Here is a 10,814-nt window from a genome sequence, read left to right as displayed (position 1 = left end):
CTCGATGCTGTGAAGTCGAGGACATACCTTAAATATGTAGATCAATAAGCTGTGTAATTATAGTGTTTATTTATCCTCATATTAGTACATGTCCTCATTACAAGGAGGTTTATTCCTTTTTGTGAGCCAGTGATACTGACACTGGTAGTTCAGTTGAAAAGCGTTAATTAGAGAGGGTGGTTTGAAATGTGAGGAGAAGCCACAACGCTGAGGGAAAACAGCGCTGCACAAAGAGATGAGAGTAAAAGTGAAAAAGCTGCTTCAGTGAGCAGATGGAAGAAGAGTGGGTGAGAGAGAGACAGAAACAAAGTCTCTGGATGCGGAAGTGGTTGTGGTGAGCAACATGGGTGTGGCCTTTTTAACAGTTTTTTTTTTTTTCTACCCGCCTGTCAGAGGTCATTTTACAGAGGAAAGCACTGTGGATGATGAAGCTTTGGACGCATCCCTGGAACCAAACCCCTTGCAGGATGGATGCTAAGGTAAGCATAATAGTCTAAATTGAAGACTATCTAAATGCTCAGGGCTGATTCTGGGGTGAAGCCGAGTCAAAAGAGACTGATGGGGGTTGACAGACAAATGGATGAACAGAAAAACCAGAGAGTGAGGGAGAGTGCTGGATGTGACAAACGGGCAAGGCGGGTCGGCCCAGGGGAAGCGAGAGACGCCTGAACAGCCCAGGGGATGCAGGCCTCATCCCAACATATGCTCTGGAGTGAAATGAAGATTGGCACGACCTGCTAATCTTAGCTGTCAAAGCTCATGACGTACCCGGACGCTCACCTGCCATGCTGTCGCCGTCCCAGGGGATGAGATGCCACCAGGATCGGTCAAAGATCAAAATTTCATTTTCTGAGGGGGGAGGAGATTCAAACCTGGTCTCTGACCTGGACCTCCACTTGTTAACAGTCCTGGGTTTTTTTGTTTTTTTGTTGTTGTCTTATACCTGTTTGACAGACATACGTAATGGAAAGTTTTTCTTTTTTCTTTTTTTTTTTTAATTTCTAACCAAGGCAGTATGTTGAGGGGGAGGAAGATGTCTACTCTCAAACTCAGGGTCTCGATTATGTTAAAAATATTTTCAACACATCTTGTGATGCCAACTTTTAATTGGTGACAGCTTTAAAACTGCGATACAGTAATTCCTACGGTGCCACAAAGTGCAACACGGATACATGTGGGAGGGCTGTGCGCACAATACGTCTCCCCAGTCACTCAGTTCTGACAAACAAAAAAAAAAACAAGTTTCTCACAGTTTGACTTTAGAAGTAGGGATCTGTTTTCCGTCACATTGTTTGAAGAGTGTGAGTAACGACGTTCAGGGACCAAGAGAGGAAGAGGAAGGAAGCAGAAGTGGCCATGTGGTGCTGAGCTTGAAAGCTTCCTGTCTGGTGAACATTAACTGCACGTCTTGTTCCAGTGTCGTTGCAATCATCACTTAGACAGGCTTTTTATTGGACGCTGGGCATTTTCGCATTGTGCACATTCTCTTGCCGTTGACATGGCTGGATGCTCAAAGTGACCAAACAGGTTAATTGAAAAAAGGGGTTTTTCTATTTGTATGTGAGTAAGTCCTTTGTACCGCCTCTTGAAAGAAAAATGGATCTGAGCCTACCTGTTTAAAATTACACTTATATTTCTTATTTCTTGGATTATTCCTTCCAACATTCATCTTCTTTCACCTTCTTATGCCTGCTTTATGAATCATCATCTCTGCAAAATGTCTGTCTCTTTCAGATTTACAAGGCCGTGCTGATATGTTTTCTGTTTGCCATGTCAGAAGGTGAGTGCAGAAATCCCCTGGTTATTAAATTTGCTTGTGGTAAATTAAAGGGATTGAAATGAAATAAACTGGACTCACTTACAAGCAACTGACTTTAAAATGTCAATTTCCATTTTGTTTGGCTTTGTATTGTTTTTAATAGTTTTGAAAGACTGAAATAGTCAGTTTGAAGCAGTTTGTTAAAACATTGTCATATATTTAGAGGTGTCACAATACGTCTTGCTCAGGAGATGAGGCGTTACGTTATATTGGGTTTTCCAGAACCAGACAAGGTTTTATGATTTTTCTTTCTTTTTTTTGCTTTTCAGGAAAGTGAAGAAATAACTACATATTTTGTATTCTTTTAATAAATAAAGGTTTTGTGAACAATTCACCCTAAAAGCTAATTCTAAGTTTTAGATCCACAGGTTAAAACGTAATTAATTTGTGATCATAGTTTACCACCAAAGTACTCTGAACTATGTTCATTTCCTCAAACCTGGACCTGACAGGCTTATTTAATATGTTTAATTCTACTGTACTGTTATTTTTACACATCAAATGCATTTCAGTGGCCAAACTCTGAATATTGCTCTTCTCATCCTCATACACGTTTTTATTAGTTTTCGAGACAGCAAGCCGAGTCTAAGTATTTGATGGAGAATTTCTTATTCAGATTTTTAATTGCAGCCACTCTTAAAGGACTAAAACAGTGGAGTTACTTTTTTTTTTTTTAATTAAAATTGTGATTCTTTTAAAACACATCAAATGACAAAATCAGCACTGTGGTGAAGACATCTGTGCTGTTATTTGAGCTAAATTTAGCTCTACCTGCAAATCCACGGCTGATCCGAGCCCGTACCTGCAGCTACTCCAAAATAACAACAGAAAAAGGGTTAAAAAAAACACCTCAGCATATTCTGTATTTTGATGGCAAGGGCAAGGCCGTTGGATAATATTATGTTAAGTAGCAGGTACAAATGATAACTAACATGTATCCTCATACCACCCACTTGTGAAACAGTCTGAATTGCTCTTCTGCCTTGGGGGTTCGGGGGTGTGTGGTACCTCTGTCCTGCACAAGTTTGTGTACTGAGCTCCAAAATTACAGAGCATCAGCTCCTGAATAAAGTTCCTTTTATTTATTCCAAGGAGAGCTGTGGTTTGTTCGTCACATAAAGAAAAACAGTGTTGTTTAGCTTAAAGTTCCCCAAAACAGTTAAATGAACTTCCTTATTTCAACATGTCCACACACACCACTTCTCACAAATCACAACCTGTGTTTTAAAGGATCTACAATCAAGGTAAAATATTTCATTCCAGGTTTTACACTTCTTTTATTTTATTTTTTTCCTGCTTGTCTCACTGTTAGGCGCCAATGCCAAAATGGCTGGCTCCTTTTTAACTTGATTAAAGACTCTCTCTTACTTCATCCAAAGTCGGTGCGCGGCCATGTGGTTGCGGAACGTCTGCACGCCCTTTCACACACATGAAAGGTGTGTCCACAGGTGGTCTGTGGCACCTGGGGACACACCTAGACTGACTGATTGCTCAAAATGCAAATGTGATAAACATTTGATTTGAAGAGTGCTGATATTGTCTTACATTATTCTTTACATTAGCATTAGCTTTGTTGATTAGCCCTAGCATCGGGTTGATTAAACAAGCCATCATATTCTGAGTGGCATAATTGCCATTTTTGTTGGGCTTTTTTATTCAAAATTCCTAACGTATTACTGCAAGCTCAGACTCTGTGTGAAGGGGAATAAATAATTCAGTGAAGCACATCAGTGAAGCTGGTGTTACTGGTGGCAACAGCGTCCCAAAAAAAGCAAGGACATATGATTTTTAGTTCCTCTTGAGACCAGAATGGGAGTCAGGCCAACTTCCCTGGAGGCCTGGAGAAAATTGTTCCATAGTCTAAATGGTAATCCATCATGTTAGAAGACTGATATGTAGATAAGAAATAATTAAGCTATAAATTGGGATTGTATTTCAAAAAAGAGGATTAAATATTCAGAAGTGTGACAATGCTGTAAGTCTACATTCACGCAGTGAACAGGACTAAAACAGCTGCGACTGAAGCTGCAAGAGAAATTTACGGTAACCGATGAGACAGTGCTCTCCAGCTACTCATGATTGCATACAAACTGCTCATTGAAAATGTTCAAACAATTTTTTTTTTTAAAATACTAAATTACACATTTAATCCGGCCAGTTTTTACCAGTTCACGTATTTAGTCCAAAATCAATGCACTGCCCCCCACAAAGCAGAAGTTTTGTGTAACTTAATTACTAATTGGAAGGTGCTGAGTGAGCCACACAGACAATGGGCCGCTCTGTCCCGTGGTCTCACTCAACAATCTGACTCTGTTGTAGCTGGAGGTTGCCTCACAGCCCCATTCACTGACAGGACTGCCACTGTGACATGCTCAGTGGATCTGCAGGGCTCCCTCCACTTCATATTCTGAAGCCTGGCCTCAGCCAAGAAATACGTGACAGCATTGTTAGAGAAACTCATAAACAACACTTGGGCTTTGTTCTTCCTCTGAAAGTCCACTGTTTCATCTGACTGCATTTTTTATTTATTTATTTATTTTTTCTGTTTGGTGATTAAAAATGCATTCATTTCTCTCCACAGTGTCGTGGGCCCAGAGTCAAACACCCACAGATCAAACGATGTCTCCCACCAAACCTATGATTCCCACTGGTAAGACACTTCCTTCTGGCTGTCTCTATCTACAGCACCCTGCACAGTTTTTGATACCCCTGATTTAAAACGTACTACAACGTTTCAAAAAATAATTTTCTCAAGCAGATTTGCCGACCCCAAGATGTCACTCTCTAAGCGAGTTTAGAATGGAGATGCTTTCTTGTAACCATTTTCTGACTAATGACAATAAACACATCTACTGTTTGCCCTAATTTAATGGCATTTTTTTCTCTCTTATGTTTTTAAATGTTTAGGTTATATAAAGTAAAGTATACATTTAAAAAATATCCAAAGCTTACTTTTATTTTGTGGGTGGTGTCATTACAGTGCCTTCCAAAAAAAAAAAAAAAAAAAAAAAAAAAAACCCTGATATTACTTAAACTTTTCCTTATTTTGACTCATAAGAACTAGAAACTTCAATACATTTCATTGGGATTTGATTTAACAAACCAAAGAAATCCTGGTATGTAGAACAAACATCTCACCAACCATCCTTCCTTCCAGAGTTTCTCCTTAATGTTCTTTGTATAAAATTGATCATTTTACATAGATGGTGGCAGTAGTTTTAGTGCACGTGTAATGAAGGCTAGTATAATGGCTAAATTACAGGAGTTGGTCAAGTTTTACCTCATGCATGGATTAAGACATGGGTAAATGCTGATTCTGCTATGCATTTTCAGTGTGCGTACTATGTGAAGGATCCTAAATGGAATGTTTCATCACGTTAGAAATGCCTAACATGAATATGCTGTGACTCTAGCATAAAATATGACATCTGTTAAAAGTTTTTGACCCCGGTGTGTTGGAACAAAGGCAAAAGATGAAGTTGATGTGACGTGTGTATGTAAATCCTGGACCCAATTTTATGTAGCTTATAGACTCCTATAACATGATTTCCATAGGTATCACTACAACAGGTTATCCATGATGTTAGCCATTCATTCCTTACCACATGTACTCCAAATTAACCTGGTATACCTACCAGGTATACCTACTGTTGAGTCTTATCGTCCATGTAGCCTAAACGCATCACCATCTGGTTGAAAATATGATATAACAATCGTGTATTCTATGATTTCTACAATATATTATCAGGTTATAACTTAATACTGTTCAAAAATGTATTTTCCTCATTGACAGCAATATGCTTCCGTAGATCACTCAGTTTACTTAGTTTTTTTTATTTTTTTTATTTTTTTTGAAGAATTATCTACTCACTCTATTTATGTAATAAAAGTTTGCGTTTCCTTTAACATCCTCAGTTGATTTTTCTCTGCGTGCACCACCAGGAAACAGAACCACCACAAATGTTGAAACCGCCCCGAAAAATCTCCCAGACAAAACCACATCTGGGCACAACACCCAGAACACGTCAGTCAGCTCCACCGTATCCGAAGCAAGAACAACAGGTAGCATGGCGAGCGATGTGCCATTCAAATTGTATGCAACATTTAGGACTCCTGCCTAACCTGATGTTTTTTTTTTGTGTGTTTTTTGTTGTTGTTGTTGTTCTATTTTCATTTTCCTTTTAGCTGTCACTCGGAATGCAACAGAGCCTCAAACAAAGCCCAAATCTGCTACAGGTGTCACACTTCTTCAACCTCTAGTTTGAACAGTTGGTGGAGCCATTGAGTTTGCCGACAAACAGAAAACCCTCTTTTTAACTGAGACCGCAACAAATTTATATAAGCAATTGCAATTTCCTTTGCAAATACAGTTTCTTCTTCTTCTTTTTTTTTTTTCCTGATATCACAGTGCTGGACTCTGGCTGGAATAAAGAATTGCAATAACAATATACTGAAAGGGTGAAAAGCCTTCTGTATAAGTTTCATGTGAAACTCAATTCACTAATATATTGAAAGACTTAGTTGAAAGTGAAGTTAGACATGAGGACGTATCTAGAGTCTTGTGTGAAATAACGATGCATCGGTGTTGCGAGCATGAGGGATCAACAAATCTTTGGAGGAAGAAAAAAATGCAATGGTTAAAATTTGGCCATTCAAGTATAAAAAGGATATTATAAATATTAGACTCTATGAATAATACATAAAAATGGGAGTTGATTTTAAAAAGTCAAATTATGTAATGCTTTTTCCATTTTTTTTTCCACCTTCCACAGTGTCACCGATGGGGAAAACAACGGCCACAAAGAAAACTGTCTGGGGTGACTAAATTTCCTTCCTGCACCACAGTTACCCATGAGTGCCATGGGTATTGCAATTGTCTTAATATCCCTTGGCTTGCTGACACCATCACAATTCCCTGCCTCCTGAGCAAAACCCACTCTGTTGCCTAAAGATTCATTCTTGCTTATGCAAAATGAGATATTTGTTCCTTTACACTGCTTCAGTTTGCCAAAGATAAGATTTTTATGCAGCATCAACACCCAACGGATCTATCAGGCCAACAGTTGCTCCCCATTGATGTTGTTGTTGCTGTCAATGCGTTCTGTTCAGCAAACTGACTTCACTCAATCCTGAATAGATCTTTCTTCTCTTTCCTTTTGTGTCATTTAGATCCAAAGTGGGATGAACCTTTCACCTATGGTAAGGGAGCTCTTTTCTCTATCTTTTTTTCTGAAAGTACTTAGCGTCTGCATGAGTGGGGCTTTAACGTAAATGTCACTTGTTTAGATTATCAATCTCTGCGATACGCTGGCCTGATCATTGCCAGTGTGCTTTTCGTTATGGGAATTCTGGTCATTGGCTGTAAGTTTGATTTTTTTTTTTCTATGTAGTAATCCCCACTGACAGTCAAGAAGCTTTCTCAATATTTTTGCTCATTTCCAACTACAGGTGGCAACGTCTGCCGGCTGCCCAAGTGCCACAAGAGGTCATCGAAGTTAGTAATTTGTACCAGCAACCTTTACTTGGAGCTAGTTAAAACTCATTTGCATCTGTAAAAGTCATGGCGCAATCACAAAAAGAGCGGCCACAAAATACTTTAAGCGTGTTCAAGGGTAACATTCTTAAATGATATGCGGCTTTACAGCATTTACTTCAACATTTGTGACAAAAAGTGTTAGAACATAAAACTCATGAAATCAATCAAATCGGAAAACCAGCATGCAGCAGCTAACTTATGTACATTATGTAACATGTCATTATTTTTGTCTTTGGCCTGTAGTTGTCAATCACTTTATCAAGTCCAGAGGACTCTAAAACACTATACTCAGTCATTCACCCATTCATTCACACGTTCACCTCCGACTGGATTGTAGTCAAGACTGTCCTGGTAAACTGTTTGTTGTTTTTAGGGAAGCACAGATTCGCTGTGCATCCAGTCATGGAAGAAATGAGTCAGTGGCTTAACCAACAGACAATAAACTGTCAATGCTGGTAGGACAATAAATATAGTGGTTCTTCTTAACGGATGGCCTTGAGCTTTTAACCAATTCAAAAGTCTATAACTATTTTGGAGAAAGCCTATATTAAGAAATGTACCCAGCCTTCCGAACAATAGCAGAAGTTGGCATGTTCAATTATTTGTAAATTTAGGATTTGTAAAAAGATATCCAAGTTCAAAAAAAAATTATTCATGGGCTTAGACCTACAAAAACAGTAAAAGAGACTAAGTGGATATATTTATTTGGTTTGTAATGCAAATATTGAACTGTGGAAGTGGTATGACGGAAAAACAGTTTTGAGGAACTACCTTTAATATCTTGGTACATCTATTACCAGCTCATATGCACTTCTCACATATAGGGATTGAATAATTAATTGGTGAAATAAATTATTAAATGCCCAATTATTTACATACTATATTTAATTTATGTCACAAGCTTACATTCTAGACAACAGTTCAGCAGAATGCAGCAGAGATCTCTGTGATGATTTATGCATCAAAAGGGCTCTGATTAAACTGTTCAGAGACCAAAACACAGTAACGTGCACACTGCAAATCGCATTGCTTACGTTATTCAGTAAATGTCAATGCTTGCTGTAAATGGTGCTCCGGTAGTTTTTTTGTTCACAGAGTATTTGTTTATTTTTCAGCTCATACCGTGTGGCCCAAGGATAAGAAGATGTGCAAACAATGGCAGCCATGGAAAGTTTCAAGAAATTACAAAACGACTTAGTCCATCAGCGAGAAAAACACTCGACTAACGCCTGGCAACGTGTTTGTGTGCGGACTGACGGGCTAATTGTACTGCTTGGTAACTGTGGTGGAAGTTTGAGTAAACAAATCTTGACTCATGCTGATAAATGGAAAACCTGGACTTGTGTTCATGTCTATAAAACAAACTGTCCTAGAAATTAAATTGTCCTGAACAAGCTCACTCTGATTTTAATTGTCAAATATGAAACAAATTTTTGTAAAAAAAAAAAAAGAAAAAAGTTAATCACTAAAGGCCATGAATAAACATATTTGTACACCAAGGAATTTTCAATTTTTTTCACATATGAGAATTAAAACTGAAGCTGGGCAGTCCAGCAAACTCTGAAAACGAAAAAAAAAAAAAGTTAAGCTAGTGTGTCTAAGCCTCTCAGAGGTTGTGTGTTTGTGAGGAAAGCCCTGGAATAAACAGAATCTAATGGCAGAATAACTTTGCATCCATCAGTTACAGACACCAAGCAGGTTTTCTAGCACATTTAATGTCAAAATAGGCAAAAATCCAGAGTTCAGTAAAGCTTTGTATATGTACAGCAGTTTCCCCATTCTAATGACTGAAAGAACAAATAAAAGGTGTCTGTAGCTGTGCAAAAATGATTATGGTATTCTTGGCAGACAATACATCAATTACAAGCTCTGGAAATTAAATGCACACCCCTAAATGTCTTTGGCATAAAAATACATATAAAAAAGTGCACATACAAATACAAGTATTTAACATGAAGTTCAGATTTAAACTCATTGCTGTGATATAACACTAATACATATTTAAGACAGGGCTTACTTTCTAATCATGGGAATTTCTTACAAACGACCCTTTAAACCATTTTTTTTTTTTGAAAAAAAAATGGAGACGCATCACCCAGTAAATATATACAATTTAAATTTAACTCCTTATGACCTGCATGCTTTTATCACTTCAGAATATCCTAATTGTATAAATCAATGCTTCATTACATTATTTCAAAAATCAATTACTACTAATAATTGCATTTTGAAACCTTGTTCTTCCAGATAAACTGCGGCAGTCACAACAGGTTAAATTTAATGAACAGGACATTTTTAAAATGACAGATTTTCACTGGTAAAATAATGATAAAAAGCTTAAATGCTACACGTATTGCATTTCGTTACAATGAGTAGTGTCACAACAAAGAGGCTCTCCAAAGAGTTGACGTCAGAGAGGCATTGGGTAGCAAGTGTATAGAAACATCCTCCCACATTTTAGGGAAATAAAATGTGAAGGAAATACCCTTGTATCATATAAAACAATCAGGAAACAAAATTATGTTTAGCAACAAAATGAAATGTTCTGTACTCCAGTTTATGCATCAATGAAATGCTGACGCATTAAAGCCTAGTCAGAAATAAATGACGTGTTCAGATAGAGGCAGTTCCAACCAATCGGATAATTTGTTTTATACCAATTCATAAGCATAATTTTTTTTAAGCTGATGCCCGACACCAGATACATTTTTACCATTTTCTTTTTAATTTTTGTGTTCTTGTTAACACAATTTATTAGAAATAAATAGATTTTTTGCTTCAACATGTTTTTAAGTACTTGGGGTTTGGGGTTGTCCCACTTCATCTGAAACCATTTCTGACATAGGAAGCTTTCCTGCACATAGTGTAATTGATGTCATGTGAGTGAATCCAGCACCCTTCCATCAAGAAAAAAAAAAAATGTAATTCCCAAATCATCCTGCCTTAAGTTTTCTACCCTTCCTCTCAGCAACCTTTCTGCTCCCAGTGCAGGAATTGCACTCTGCAGATTTTTCTGAAAGCTATTTACAATCTGCATGACTTAACAACAGCTTTGCAAAAACAAAAACAAAAACAAAAAAAGGGGAGGGAACTAAACATTATTTATGGCGGCTGATTATTTTACAGCTGAAAGGTGTGCTCAGCTGGTGAATCCACTTATTTTTATTTTGGACCGTTGGGGGGGAAAAAAAAGATGAAGAGCGGGTTTTGCCTTCGCAGTGCCTCCCGTTGGGCCAGGAACAGAGGATGTCAGACAAGTGAATGAGAAAGTAAGTGAGCATTCAGCTGGCTTAGCGCGGATTAGCACGGTTTGTCTCAGTCAACGACCATTTCACAGGCAGGCCTGCTCCACACGCACCAAATCAAAACACAATTACAGTTTTCTCTGCTTAAGTGGTCAATCATTTTATGCTTTTGAAAAAGAAAAAAAAAAAAGGGGGGGAGGTTTGGCTGAGTTAA

At 37.9% G+C, this 10,814-nt stretch overlaps 1 protein-coding gene across 3 annotated transcripts; it reads left to right on the top strand.

Annotated features, from left to right (window-relative positions):
- Positions 1 to 231: 231 nt before the first annotated feature.
- Positions 232 to 10,534, top strand: fxyd5 (FXYD domain containing ion transport regulator 5). Of its 3 annotated transcripts, none has more exons than XM_016675064.1 (10): positions 232 to 479; positions 1,735 to 1,780; positions 4,401 to 4,469; positions 5,762 to 5,881; positions 6,005 to 6,055; positions 6,592 to 6,636; positions 6,989 to 7,018; positions 7,106 to 7,180; positions 7,268 to 7,304; positions 8,471 to 10,534. In XM_016675064.1, the coding sequence occupies exons 1-10, from the start codon at positions 423 to 425 to the stop codon at positions 8,493 to 8,495; spliced, it is 555 nt and encodes a 184-aa protein (XP_016530550.1). In that variant the 5' UTR covers positions 232 to 422; the 3' UTR covers positions 8,496 to 10,534. The 3 variants fall into 3 exon arrangements, with proteins under 3 accessions (XP_016530550.1, XP_016530549.1, XP_016530551.1); XM_016675063.1 differs by having other exon boundaries at positions 233 to 479; positions 7,268 to 7,313; XM_016675065.1 differs by lacking the exon at positions 232 to 479 and adding an exon at positions 1,023 to 1,560 and having other exon boundaries at positions 7,268 to 7,313.
- Positions 10,535 to 10,814: the final 280 nt, after the last annotated feature.

This window comes from Poecilia formosa, unplaced genomic scaffold (genome assembly GCF_000485575.1).
Source record: "Poecilia formosa unplaced genomic scaffold, Poecilia_formosa-5.1.2 Scaffold105, whole genome shotgun sequence".
NCBI classification, from domain to species: domain Eukaryota; kingdom Metazoa; phylum Chordata; class Actinopteri; order Cyprinodontiformes; family Poeciliidae; genus Poecilia; species Poecilia formosa.
The sequence above is the reverse complement of the archived record's forward strand: the minus strand, read 5'-3'. Positions and strand labels throughout refer to the sequence as shown.

Excerpts from the sequence above, each read along its gene's own strand:
- fxyd5 (XM_016675063.1), top strand. The coding sequence starts at position 423 with ATGATGAAGCTTTGGACGCATCCCTGGAACCAAACCCCTTGCAGGATG. Across the intron at positions 6,637-6,988 it reads CACAAAGAAAACTGTCTGGG|ATCCAAAGTGGGATGAACCT; the intron begins GTGACTAAATTT and ends TGTGTCATTTAG. Across the intron at positions 7,019-7,105 it reads GGATGAACCTTTCACCTATG|ATTATCAATCTCTGCGATAC; the intron begins GTAAGGGAGCTC and ends TCACTTGTTTAG.